The 14,244-nt window shown below is 40.8% G+C and overlaps 3 protein-coding genes across 6 annotated transcripts in view; all 3 read left to right on the forward strand.

The window, feature by feature from the left end:
* cita (citron rho-interacting serine/threonine kinase a) overlaps positions 1-2,428 on the forward strand; it is a 47,561-nt gene extending 45,133 nt beyond the window's left edge. For all 4 annotated transcript variants that reach the window (XM_044023503.1, XM_044023504.1, XM_044023502.1 and 1 more), the window contains one exon: positions 266-2,428. In XM_044023503.1, coding sequence (XP_043879438.1) covers positions 266-289 — 24 coding nt within the window. In that variant the 3' untranslated portion in view covers positions 290-2,428. The remainder of the gene's footprint in view (positions 1-265) is intronic.
* Positions 2,429-5,234: 2,806 nt separating this feature from the next.
* Positions 5,235-10,057, forward strand: myl2a (myosin, light chain 2a, regulatory, cardiac, slow). The gene is made up of 7 exons (XM_044023506.1): positions 5,235-5,312; positions 6,145-6,237; positions 7,759-7,834; positions 7,932-8,036; positions 8,317-8,395; positions 8,605-8,653; positions 9,633-10,057. The coding sequence occupies exons 1-7, from the start codon at positions 5,310-5,312 to the stop codon at positions 9,735-9,737; spliced, it is 510 nt and encodes a 169-aa protein (XP_043879441.1). The 5' UTR covers positions 5,235-5,309; the 3' UTR covers positions 9,738-10,057.
* Positions 10,058-13,267: 3,210 nt separating this feature from the next.
* The window catches only part of LOC122768247 (paxillin-like), a 31,165-nt gene continuing 30,188 nt past the window's right edge, over positions 13,268-14,244 (forward strand). The window contains exon 1 of the mRNA XM_044024094.1: positions 13,268-13,506. Within this exon, the coding sequence (XP_043880029.1) occupies positions 13,494-13,506 (13 nt within the window). The 5' untranslated portion in view covers positions 13,268-13,493. The remainder of the gene's footprint in view (positions 13,507-14,244) is intronic.

The raw sequence follows: 14,244 nt of genomic DNA on the forward strand, positions 1-14,244 counted from the left end.
CTTGTGTTAGCTTCATATGTAACAGACAGATATGAGAGTGTTGTTGATTTTCTCACCTAAATTGGCAAGTTTTTCCAAACTGTCGGCACAATATTTTATGAGCCCATGTTGGCATTAAAATGTATTATTGGATATTGGCAAACACGCCATGATATGACTACTGAATACAGTATATATATTCCTATTTGTGTTTGCACTTCATTTGATGATCCAAAGTTCTTGCATGTATGAAGTTGACTGAACTGTGTTGACTGTGTTTCTCCAGGTTTGGGACCAATCATCTGTTTGAGCTGCAGCGGAGCGACGTACCCAGCGAGCGTGTACAGAGAAAACCCGTCTTTGGAAAAAGGGAAAGGAAGAACCAGTGAGACTGTCGCCACCTCATGATGAAAAACACTGCCAAACTTCTGTTTTTCTAAGCTGAAAAACCCCCCGCAGGGGAAGACACCAGTAGCTCTAAGAACAGAGAGAGAGAGAGAATGACAGAAATAAAGAGATGTCATTATAATCAGGTTATTTTTCCTTAAAGTCAACAAAGTTCAACAAAATGCCATATTTAAAAATCTGAGCAGGGTTTTTTGTGCTTTATTCTCTGAGAAGGTAGTCATATGATTTCACCCACGACAAAAAAAAAATGAGGTATGGGTTCTCAAATGAAGACTTTTGACTGGTAGGTTTCTCTCACTCTAAGATAAGCACAGCCGTAGCAACTTTATGTCACAGGTCAACAACAACAACTAGATATTTTCAGAAACACTAACTCATCTCCACTGTAGCTGCAGATGAGGTCAGGAGAGTAGCGGACGTCCATTAGCATTTTCTGGCTCCAGTCCTGCGCCGATGTGTCAACACACAATCATTAATAGCTAATAACAATCATGTTTTTTAGCTAACCTCAGTCTTCTCACTCAGACTTTGGCTAGTGAAAGAAATCAGGACTTGGATGCAGCACAAAACAAACGTGACTAAAAATGTAAGTAAATGAAAAACCTTCCTTCCTTCCTTCCTCCCTTCTTCCCTTCCTTCCCCGTACAACCACACACTTGGATGATCGTCTGCCCCACATGTTACAGGTAGGCCGACACAAACGCTGCACTACCCACAATCCCACACAGCGATGATGAAACAGGACCTTTCTAACCCCTCAGAACGCTATCCGACTGTAAATAAACAAGACATAATTTTATATATATTGAGAAGGAATTTCAAGGCTGGATTAAGCCGTGTCTATTTTTGTTAAAGAAAAAAAAAAAAGTTATTACGTGTCCTTATGAATGTTCAATGAGTATTCTTTTAATCTGTCCAAACGTCTTTTAATCAAGTGAGTGATTGTATCTGGACCCAACTCATGTATGCACTTCATCTGTCAAAGGCAAAACCTCAGTGCTGAGTTATACGACAGAAAAAAAAACAAAACAGATCATGTTTGAAGCTTACAACATCGTACTTGAGCATTTCTTTTTTGTACAACTTCCCTTGATATTGTGTATATAACCCGACAATGTTCAAAGTGAAGAAGAAAATAATATTTGTTTTAATTTTTCCCTTTTATTCGTAAATGGCATGGATATGTATATCTGAAATGAAAACGGAGTGTTGTCCTCTTCGTTTTGCCTCTGCCTCATTTGGATTATATTTTTATTCCACACACTCAAGAATGAAGCACGTGAATAATATCTAACCTGTTTGCACAGTTCTAATTAGTAAACGTTTGTTTTCTTTTAACGCGACACTCATGGCAAGCTAAATACTCCAGTCTAAACGTGAAAAGCACTAAAATCTGTCCACACTGCACTTAAAAATCTCTATTTCTGCAGATCTCATGTGGATCTCTGGAAATAGGAAGTGGGTCCTTTGCACCGCAGCCATTTTGACATGTTTGACCAGAAAAAGCTCGGCTTTTACTGATCACACGCCGTTCAAAAGGCCCATTGTATGGTTTTTAATCATGTTTTAAGAATACAAAGGCTGCCCTTTTAACCTGCCTGGTGTGTCCGCCAACAGCAGAGCTCTCTATATTAAGACGCATCGTCAATTATTCCAATCTACTCTTGTTCTTTATTTAAGATATACAGCAAACATATCTTCCTGAATGTATTCAAAGTCTAAGAGCATAGAACAGATTCAGTGGTCACAACAGAAAGCACCCACTGTGAAATATTGCACAAGTTTTCTACTGGTTTCTGTCGGACTCTCTGCCCCGAAAAAGCTTTCCCGTTCTCTATGATTTCACTGTTCTATTCTTTATTTTGGTCATTTGCATTTCTTTTCTTTTGCATTTCAATGAGTTTTTCCACACGATTCTGAGTCACAACGCCGTAACAATGGATATGATATTGATGTCTGCTAACAAAAGTTTTATTAGCGTTCCCTGTAGAGATTTTGTCACAGAATATTAAATATTATAAGCATTGTCTTTCCCTTCTAATTTGCCTCCTCATGTTGTGCGTGTGTGTAAAGTGATAAAACCATGTCTCTTCTGAATTGATTTTACTGACTTGCCAAACTAGATGATACACATACTGTACATGTACACTATACATTATACATTTTCATCACAATATAAATACAAACACTCTGGTGTCAAACCTGGGGTTCCCATGAAATCCTTAAAGGTTTGTGAATTTGAAAAAAAATCAGGGTCCTTAAATAGACAAGGGTCATTAATATGGACGCCATTGGACGAAGCCGCTGTCACAAATTGCTCTCCCATCTAAAGCTGTGTCGGCACATTTTGGCCCTTGAATCTGAGGGAATTGGTCCTGGAAAGTCCTTGAATTTGATGTCAACCAAGTTGTGGGAACCCTGCTCAAATCACTTGTTTAACAACACTTTATTGGTCACAGTTTATTCTGTACACAAACACAGAGCTGCTTCAGGCCGTGTCCACAAGGAACGCAAACAATCCTTTCCTTTGTCATTGTAAAAAACATTTTCTGTAAACAAGAAGTGTCTCCATCCACATGAAACCCAGCTGCACAACCAACACCGTGTTCCTACATGAGATAGTAGTAATTATCCAGTGATTGTAGATCCTAAATTCAGCATCTCATAACACGGAGCCATGAACTCACCACAGCTGATCTTCAATAACTGTATGCAGCCTAACACCCTACAGCGATGATTTCTACCGGCCATAAACTGCTATAGCACACATACGTATGTCATTCTATAACAGGGGTCTCAAAGTCAAATGACTAGACGGCCAGCTGAGAATTATATCATGATATCGCAATAATAATGATTGAGACAGATTTATAATGCAAAATGAATCTGAATTTTAAAAAATAGTCCAAAAGTACTTCATTATAACTTGATATTGAGTGACAGGCAGCATGAGGTTGATTGAGGGCCGCGAGTTTAAGACCTCTGTAATCTGTAACCATATTAATCATTCATTTCTCAAAGCGTCGCAGTAGAAAAACCCCTGTTGTGTCTCTTGTGCGATTGGTCTCTGGAGTGGAGTGACTGGTGCAGTCCAGACTTCCATGTCTGACCTGCGAGTGGCAGCACTGAGCCACCATGGAAGGTTTGACGGCAGCCTTCGGCACAGAAGCAGCACGTGTTTGTGTCGGCCACAGTGTTTAGACCCACCCAACAACTGTGTTGTATTTGTGTGTGGTGTAGAGAACACTTGATTATTTGATGTGTGTAAGTGTGTATAGTTTTAAGTTATTCATGTTTCAAGGTGATGAGGGCAGGGATGGATGGTGAAGGCCCCGCAGAGTCTAGGATCGCCTCTGCTGAAGAGGAGAATCTCTTCGTTTGCTTTAAAGCCTTTTTACTTCACCCTCTTACTTCTGTATTAACCCTGTAAGGCAGAAGGAACATGAACAGTCACCTTTGAAACACTTTCTACTGTTTTCCTGAGCTTCGACTCAGCCGCTCACTCTCAAGGCCACTTAGTGAAACAGCCATTTGTCCATGTCTATTGTGTAAGGAGATATTTGTCTATTTATAGTCTGATCCTCGTGTTCTACTAATGCGACAGAGGCCCGCCATTCCTGTCGCAGTAGCCGCGGCGGCCGCTCGTGCGCGACCCTGAGAGCAGAGCTGAAGTTTTCAACAATAGCTGCCGCTGCTAATGCTGCTGTCGATTAACAAGAGCTCGTCTGACTCTAACCTTGTCGTTCAGACGCTGGTGACATCTGCTGTTCGTTCATCAACAGCGTGGTGTCTGACAGACCGCAGGGGGGGGGCCTTCAGCTCCTTCTCTTTATATAGATCACATACAGCACATACATGTCACCTGCTCACCTCGACGCAGGCGTCTCATTCTCACACACTCACTTTTCTTGACCTGAGGAGCGACAAGTGATACTTGACGACTTGTTAATGGGGCAGAGGGACGTCGCACGTTGTAAGGACGCGTTCGGGGTCTGCACTTAAGCATGTCACACTTACTGGTGTTGACATCACTGAGCTTAGCTCTTTAACACCAACACCAGTGTCCAGTAAGAAGGAGATCACATGGTACCTTTGCACTAAAAATGCATCTTTGGCCTTTTTCTAGTTTTCTTTATACTCGGCTTAAACTGGTTTTAGTTTAAGCTCAGTTTTGTGTCCATTAATGCCAGTTTAATAACTTATAAAATAGTGAATAGGTGTTTAGAATACTTGAATGCGACCCATCTGTGGGTCCCAACCCCAGTGATTGGGAACCACTGAAATAAACTATTTGCTGTAGTAGAGGCAGCTGGCATGAGATTTTATTATTGAAGAGATTGACAGTATAAAGTGTTTCTTTGTCATTTTTAATCATGAGATTGTCTCACATATGTGATATTCAAAAGTAAAATCTTTAAATATTGTTTAATTGTTATAGAAAAGTGAATGTTCCACTTTCTGAAAATCAGATTAAAAACAAAAGAGAAGTGAAAAATGAGACTGTGGTCCAGAGAAACAAGTCAGTTCACAGGGAATTGTTTATCTTTTTATTTATATCACTTTCATAGCGTTAATACCATTGTTGACTATAGATCGGACACTGATCCTTAAGAGTTTAGACAGAGGGTAGTTTAAAGTGATTAAGTGCTTCAACCTTCATTCTGCTCTTGATATTTTAAACCAGTTATTCCACTCTCTTTGTCCAGTGTCAATCATGAAGAGGATCTATACAAAGGCGTGTGTGTGTGTGTGTGTAATAGGGTATGGTCTGTATGGAGCATCATTTACCTGTCACTTCCTAAACAGGACATAGTTTATAAATATCGTCCAGTGGAGCTGAGGGTTGGAGCTACAAAAGCCTCCCACCGTCTGCCCATTGTTCACTGGCATCATTGTTGGTCTGACCATCCAGCTGCTCAGCCATGGTAAGTGTGTGTGTGTGTGTGCAGTTTGATGATGAAGGGATGGAGTGTGTGTGTGTGTGTGTGTTTTTCTTATTTTGGGCAGATGAGTGTCGTCGGTCAGTCCTCCCATCTGTAGAGTGAATCACTTAAAACTCTTTTTTTATTTGAGTTGCTGACAAATTTTCCACATATTGCTGTAGAGGTCAGAGAAAAGAAAAGGATAAAAAAAAAAGCATCTTTCGATGGAGAACAACTGTGAAGTGAAAAGGTTTCAGTTTTTCAGGCCATATTTTTCCATTGTATTTTGGCTCCTCCCTCTCCAGGCGTCGCCACAGCAGATCATCCACATATTTTATTTTTACACTGGATTATGCCCGTTCTGATGCAACCCTCCCATTTATTTGGGAGCGGCACACTCAATGTGCGCCCCCCCCCCCATGGCCACGGTCAATTTAGGGTGTCCAATTAACAATGAGCAATGGGGATTGGGTACCTTTCTCAGGACTACCCCTCTGGTTACAAGCCATATTCCCATTCCGGTTGACCATTGACTGCCTGATTGCAGTCTATATTAAAAAAGCCCTTAATTACAAGCAACATGCTGTATTTTAATGTGGTTGCCAAGGAAACATTGTTGTTCCATTTGGTTTCACCTGCTAATAGGAGGCTTGAATTGTTTCCTCCTATGACTTTGGGTCGGGGAGATTTTAATTTAGTTGTTATCGCCCAAAAAGCAATTTTCCACTCATGAAGTCACACAGTTCCCTTTTATTTATTTGTCTGTCATCTAAGTTTTCCTTTATCTGGCACGTCGTCGCAGCGTCTGCCTCATGTTCTGTCTCTGTGCCAAAAGGCCCCCAAGAAAGCCAAAAAGAGGACGGCAGAGGGAGCCAACTCCAACGTGTTCTCCATGTTTGAGCAGGCCCAGATCCAGGAATTCAAAGAGGTGAGAACTCCTGAAACAATTTCAAACTCACTTATCATCCATTTGGCAGAGAATTTGTTCAAAGTGCTATCCACAGTATACACTGCATCACTGGTGCCTGGTATGCCAACTGCTCAGTGGGACAGGGGAAAACCTGCAGAGGGTCATAAAAAAACTGTCCCTCTCTGGAAGACATTGTGATGACCCCTCACACCCAGAACAACACATATTTAACATCATTCCCCCTGGCAGGAGGTGCAGGAGCCTAAAAAGCAGGACAAACAGATCAAAAAACAACTTCTGTGGATCCTGAAAGGCATTTGTGTGTATATATATATATATTACTTTAAGTTCATTTTTATTTATTCTATTGTATTCTTATTTTACCGCATCTATACTTCCTCCTGCACTGGCCCGAGGAGAAGCACAGCAATCGCATTGTATAACTGATGTGCAATGACAATAAAAGGTTGTGTTCTGTGCTTACATGAATCTGCATGTTTGTGATCCAGCGTCTTCACGTCCTCACATGGACGCGCCTCTTTGTCTTCCACCCTCTTTGTCTTTTTCTTCTTCAGCGTTCATCGCAGTAGTATGTCCACCTGTCTGTTTTCCCTCCGTCCATGATTTGAGGGCAGCGTGTGTGTGTGTGTGTGTGGCATGTTGGTATGAGGCTCAGTGACTGCACAGACATCCAGACGGTGTCATCAGTGATTAGGCTTCAGATGAACTGCTGGACGTGGTCAGGATGCCACACTAAAGCCCGGGGGGCTCACAGGTTATAAATACTTAGTGAGGTGTTCCGAGGAAAAAGCAACTGAAAGAATGTGTTTAATGTAATATATTAGACACGTTCTTTCAGCATATTATGAGTCACAGATGATTCACACGTGTTTCCCAAACTAAAGAAAACAAAACCACTGTGACACTATTCACATGATAGCCTTAAAAGCAAATATGACGACAAAATAAAGTTTTTTAACTGCCATTTCTACTGTATAACACCAGTTTTTGTTTGACTGGATGACCAGAGATTGATTTGGATAAGATAGAGGGAAAGATATTGATAGATTCATTAATTTAGATTAAGATAGATGGATTTAGATATATTTGAATGTGGATTGATGTGGATTAGACTTGAATTAGATCGTTTTATTCGGAAAGGACTGATGGATAGATTTGGAATAGATTGAAATTTAGATTGCATTTGGATTAGATAGATATTTGGATAGATTTGGATTAGATAGATAGGGTTGTATTAGATAGAAAGATTTGGATCAACTGAATAGATTTGTATTTAATACATAGATTTTGGATTGATTGTATTAGCTGGATTGATTTGGAATAGATGGATAGATTTTGATTTATTTGAATAGACTGATATATGCATGGATTTACATTGATTTGAATTAGATTGGAAATCCAGTGGGAACCAAAAATAGCACAATCCGATATATTTATAGGAGCTGCTCTCCGTCATGAACCACAACTTCATGATGAATAATGACATGATGTGCACTTCCTCCTGTGCTCTGACCTCAGGCCTTCACCATCATGGACCAGAACAGAGACGGCTTCATCGACAAGAACGACCTGAGAGACACTTTTGCTGCTCTAGGTGAGCTGGCGTCATATTGGCATATTGAGTCGATCCTGGACGGACAACAGAGGAAAGGCATCGTGCAGTGAATCTGTTCCCTCTGCTTTGGCCACAGGTCGTCTCAATGTGAAACAGGAGGAGATCGATGAGATGCTCAAAGAGGCTCCAGGCCCCATCAACTTCACCGTCTTTCTCACCATGTTTGGTGAGAAACTGAAAGGTAACTATGGAAACAAACACTTCACATTACTCACAGTAACAATATGGTGATAGTATTATTTTAACAGTAATCACCACCTGGTGATAACAATGAAAAATGCATTTGGGAAATAAGTGAGGAAACATTGGAGACAACAAGGCATTTTTCAAAATGTCATATTGGCATGAGTTAGTCTCAGAATAGAGGGCGTGGTTACCCTTTACTACTTACTATCACACTAACACAGTAAAATACTTTAAACACATTTCCAGAAAGTTTACGGCTGTTTTGATGCATGTAGGTGCCGATCCAGAGGAGACCATCCTCAACGCATTTAAAGTCTTTGACCCTGAAGCGAAGGGTGTGCTGAGGAAGGATTAGTAAGTGGATTAACACATTTGGCACCACCTCACTTTGCAATTTCGTTGCATTTATTCTCAATTTATGACTTTTTATTATGCATCTGAGTGTGACATCATCACACACCCCTTGACACAGTAAAGACCATGAGGACCTGCACCTGCATTTCCTCCTGTGTGAACACAGACCTCGTCATCTCCTCATCTCTCCGTCTCTTTTATTTTTCCAGTGTGACAGAGATGCTGACGACACAAGCCGACCGATTCTCTGCTGAAGAGGTACAATGTGCTCTTCTCTAGCTAATTATCATTATTATGGCAGATTGTTGTGCGTGTGTGAGTCCAAACAAGCAGAGGGGTAAACGTCATCATGACGATCAGCTCTCCTCCCTCCCGTCACCGAATCATGAGTGAATCATCACACCACATTCACACAGGCTGTGTATGCTCACTCACTGGCCACTTTATTAGGAACAGAGTGCATTCAGATATGATCTTTTGCATTGTTTAGTTAAAATGACTTTTTATATGAATTATATGAGTTACCGTTTACTCATTTACTTATATTGTATTGAAATAGCATCAACAAAGCATTTTCACTGGCACTCACTGTTTTCTTTTTCAGACAATTCTCTCTAAACCCTAAAGATGGTTGTGTGTGAAAACCATGCCATGTCAAAATCACTTAAATCATCTTTAAGTCAATCAAAAATAATCAAATATTAAAGAAATAAAGACAGATTAGGAATTGTGCAGTGCAATGTGAGTGTGCACTGTATGTTGTAATGTTTCCATTTTATTCAAGTTATGAGAGAGATCTTCCGTTAAGTAAAAGGTTTTTAGTTGACTAAATAATCCAGACATGGAGACCAGATCTTAATGAACAGTTTGTGCCATAGCCTGCAATCGTTCATGAGGTAGGGTATTAAATCTCTCGCTATACCACACATGAATACTTGGGGGAGACTCTTAAGTCCAATTTAGTATCATTATCTTCTCGACTTTACATTTTGTTCCCGTTCACCTCAGTACATCACATTTTATTTTGTCAGTTGTCTACGTACTTGTCTAATTCCATCAATACCACAGATGTAAATTAGCCCCTGACTATAATCTGGCATATTTACTGTTGATTCTTTCGCATTATGCCTACTCAAAGTAATACATTGAACAGCTGTACCTAATAAAGTGGGCAGTGAGTGTATGTTGTTGATGTGAGGGGCTACAGCTGTTTTAATATACGCTCTTTGTTGTTCAGATGGAGCAGATGTTCACCGCCTTCCCTCCAGATGTGGCAGGAAACCTGGATTACAAGAACCTGGTCCACATCATTACCCACGGAGAGGAAAAGGACCAGGAGTGACCCATGTGACTTCAAACAGACCCACTGAAGGAGATACAGTACCAGCTACTGTCCCCCCTCCTCCCCACACTGTTTCTGTACAGCACTCATTCAAGAGCGCGAGAGGATTTAAGGGAACCGTTTCCCTTAATGGCGCCCAAAATGGACAGTTGATGATGTCAACATACTGAACACTCTCCCTCCCTTTCTGCGTTGTGTTCCCACATTCATGTTTTTTTTTTACAGACACCAAAACCAATCGCCTGTCTCTGCTTTATGGAAAAACAATCTATTTCATCATCTGTGTGTGTTTGTCTAATAAAGGTTTTCAAAGACAGTGAGACAGCGAGTGAGTTTTATGAGGTGTTTTAAATGGAGGAGTGACCCCCAAAGACAGTACTCTACATTCTCATATGTTCACAGGATCATAGGATTAGCACTTGAACGCCAGCTCCTCTTAAACTCCATGTTAGGTAGTGAATGTGTGCACTGGAGAATAGCAAGCAGGTGTATGTGGAGCCCTGAAATCCTCAAGACATCAATCCAAAACATTGGTGTTGCATTGTTTGTGACTCTGTATATCCACATGTATATATGTATATGTACAGTATATATATATATATATATATACATACATATACATATACATATATATTTATTTATAATGTTGGGCCACTGAAACAGAGGGCTTTAGTGAGACAAAGCCCTGTTGCTATTTTGGACTGTAATGCTATACTCAGGGGTTTGGGTGGCAGAAGCACAATAGGATGCCAACAAGTGACTCTTCCCACTCTCACCTTCTCCACCTGCCAGACCCCGGTGGGTTGATGACGGTGAAAAGCCCTGCTTATTCCAGGGCAGGGAGACGGAGCCAGCAATTCAGGGCCAGACCATACTTCACATACTTAAGTGTTGTGTTCACATCATGTGTCCTTTTTAAAACAGACAGTGTGATACTGTGAGACTGTGCAATAATTAGTCTAAAAATATCAAAAAACACACTTAAAAAGGTACAGTGTGTTGGATTTAGCAACATCTAGTGTTGCAGCTGCATATCTCTCACCTCACCCTTCCCTTTCAAGCATGCAGGGGAACCACTGGTAGACTACAGTTATTATTAAAACTCAAAAAGTTTTTAGTCTCTCCATAGACGAGACCCTGCCCCTGACATAAATATAAATGGCTCATTCTGTGGTCATGAAAAAATAATTCATACATTGAGGTACGTCCAAAAAAAAACATCAGTATGATTTGTATTCAATTTCTGACAAAGAGAAATAACTTTACCTAAATCTTAGTTACTGTACTTAAGTGGCAGACCTGAGACTCCGCTCTAACCTCAGTCAGACTTCTACCAACAAGCACTAATTAAAGGAGATATGTAAAACGTGTACAACAGCGACCTTCAGTGTTTAAAATGGGAACTACAAATCAAATTCTTGCAACTTTGAATAAGCCAGACTGACTATGTCCTGTAAGCTGACAGTCATGACGTGCTAGAATCGGTGTCTGCACCAAGAGTATTTAGAGATGAACAGAGATGTATAAAGTACTAGAGACCAAGTACAAGTAGAAAGTGACTTCTGTGTGCTTTAAGCTCCACACTTAAGTGGAAATACTAAAGTATTCAACATTTTTTGTACTTCAGTATCGCAAGTAGTTTATTTTAAAATGTACTACTCAAATGCTGAAAGTAAAAGTAGAATTATTGTGTTATGTCGTTATTAAAGACAGCAGTTAAAAGTTTGAATATTGGGTCAAAAACGTTTAGTGTGTCATAGGCGTTATGATAGCCAGCTAGTTAATGTTAGCTAGCTGCTAAGTGAACACCGCAGCATGTCAGGAACCGTGGGTAGCTAGCTACTTAGTAAGCGCTTACCGATAGCTCAAGCTGGTGTGCCATTTGTGTATTAGGTTTGTAACTTACCTTAATGTGTTTCTTCAAATTGGAAGGTGAATTTTTGAAGGCCATTATTTCACAATCTTTCGGGAGGCAGAGTAGGTATGGTTTCATTCTATATGAATGGTCTTTTTTACGCCCACAAATGAAAACATATACTCTAAGTAACGATCACTCGAAGAAGTTGAAGGTGTTGAAGGTGGCGTTTCCGGTTCTTCTCGAAACTTCTTGAAACAAACAGGCAACTGAAGTGTTCTCCATGCAGGTGAGAACTGAGAGCACTTCCCTGAGGCACCTGGGCAATCTGCAGTCCCACCATTAGATGTCAATTTAATATTTTATTTAATTTTAGTTTTTTTACACACTGGACCTTTAAAAGACCTATAAAGCCTACTGATGTTGTCCAGTCTAAAGAGTTGGGGACCCTGAAAAAGAGAATTGAGTAGTGAGTCACTGAATCACCCTCTAGTGGCCATGGAAAGACTGAACGATGAATTAAGCCATATTATAATATTATGTATAATTCCTCAAACTAATTTACAAATGACCATGCAGCAAGATAATAAAAGAGAGTTTAATCATATATCACTGTAATCTCACTGAGCCAACACACTGGAAATCTCTGTGGGAATATTACAGCAATTATTGATGAGGGGCAGCATTTTACAGTGTGCCGAGAGTGCAATTACTGCTCTCTTACAGAGTTTTTTATTGAGATGTAATACAGGGCTTAAGTGACGTTTCATCTCTATCCACCATTGAGGAATAATGGATGATATTTTTTGTGTGTGTGGTACATCTCTACAAAGAGAGCTGTCCTTAGCTGTGAGGTCAAGGGTTAAAGTGTCCCACATGTAACATCATCAAGAACAAGTGCAGTTTAAAATAAGTGGGAGTTTAAGTCCTGTCGTAACACATTGTTGTTGACTCTGCATGACTGACTGTAAATATAAAAAGTGCACAACTCCGAAACTGAATGGGAATGAACCAAAGCTTTTCCTCAGTTTAAAACAGGAGTAAATAATCAAATGAATAATGGTTGAGTTCCACTCGGCTCATATTATAGTTATATTATGTTATAGTGTCAGTGTGCATGCTAGTTCACTGTCACACTGTCCTAACTTAAATGAATTGAATAAATCCATAAAAAAAAGCAAGACAATCAAGTAAAAAAAAAACTAGGAAGAAAAGTATTTCAGTATTTCAATTGAACGAGTTTCCTCAGTATCTGATCACATCATGGTCATTTTATGCCTTAATATAATACATTTCTTACATAGCACCTTTAAAATAACAGATATTCAATATTTTAAGTTTTAAAACGACATAATAACTAGAATGTGTCCAGATAATGACACCAAATAATATTTTAAATGCAAGTTGTGATTCCACAACATCTTTCCACGTTCTTTGACACAACATTGACCTGACGTCTTACACGATATACAAACATAATATATGAACATTTATGTCAGGCAAACCGGGGTCAACAACTTTGGAAAAAAGTTACCAAGCGAACAAACCGTTTCTGAAGCAGCAAGAACTTGTAAAGAGTCCAAGTCTCCGCTAGATGGCGCCAGTGTCCATATCTTCGGGTAGGTGAGAGAGGGGCTGGGGGGCGGCTGGATGTTGTAGACTTGGGTGGAGGAGGAGGAGGTGGTGGGGGAGCAGGGTATGAGTGTGTGTATTTGGGAGTGTTTTTGAGGCTCGTGGAGCTGCGGGGGGAACTTGAAAACTTCGTCGCTTTCCGCCGAACGCGACGCGTGAGCGGACAGTCCGCCTGAATTGAAGCCTGAATTGGCTGCCCTCAGTCCAGCTGTGGTCGACAGCGGAGGACCCGGTCCGGTTCTCAGCATTGGAACGATTTCCGGCACAACATGGATGATTTAGGTGAGTTCTCTTACCGTGAACGAAACACTCAACACTGGCAGCAGCGCGTGGGGCGTGTGTGTGCATGTGTGCGTGTTGTTAGCACAAACAAATGTTGTTTAGTCTGAGCGTTGGCTAACGGCAGCGGCTGTGTGTTTTTTATTGACTGGATATAAATATTTGGGCTTTGTAGGTGAAGTTAACCAGGCTCCGCCGAGGTAACGTGTCCAGAAAGGCCTGACACAAACGCAGCTGGCATGATAATGAACCTAATTAACGTGTCTGTTATCTCGCAGCCGTGGCGAACGGACTCGTGTCAGTGGCCGCGGTTTTCTGTCAAACGTGTTCTTCTACACCCGTGGACCAGTTATGACGTGAACGGTGTACTGCAGAACTAGTCCAGGAACTTTTCAATCGTCAGAAGTATCAGAAACTTGACCACTGTCCACTCTCTTGACACACGAACCCTTTGTGCCCCTGCTGACTGCCAGGATTACATAACTGCCTCTCACTGCAGGTGATGTTGAAACCCTTGATGAGCAGGGCCGGCCCTAGCCATTTTGCTGCCCTTGGGAAGTGTGGGATTTGGTGGCCACTCCCCTCACCCCTAATGCTTTGGGCCATGTCCAGATGTAAATGGCACGAAATGTAAACAATCTTTTTCTTTGCCCTTTTCAAAAAGTTCTGCGTAAACACAGCATCGTTAGAGGAAATATCTCCGTCCACATGGAACCAGGACAGGAAGGTTGTTGAACAGGA

The sequence above is a fragment of the Solea senegalensis genome, linkage group LG4, assembly GCF_019176455.1.
Source record: "Solea senegalensis isolate Sse05_10M linkage group LG4, IFAPA_SoseM_1, whole genome shotgun sequence".
Lineage (NCBI taxonomy): Eukaryota > Metazoa > Chordata > Actinopteri > Pleuronectiformes > Soleidae > Solea > Solea senegalensis.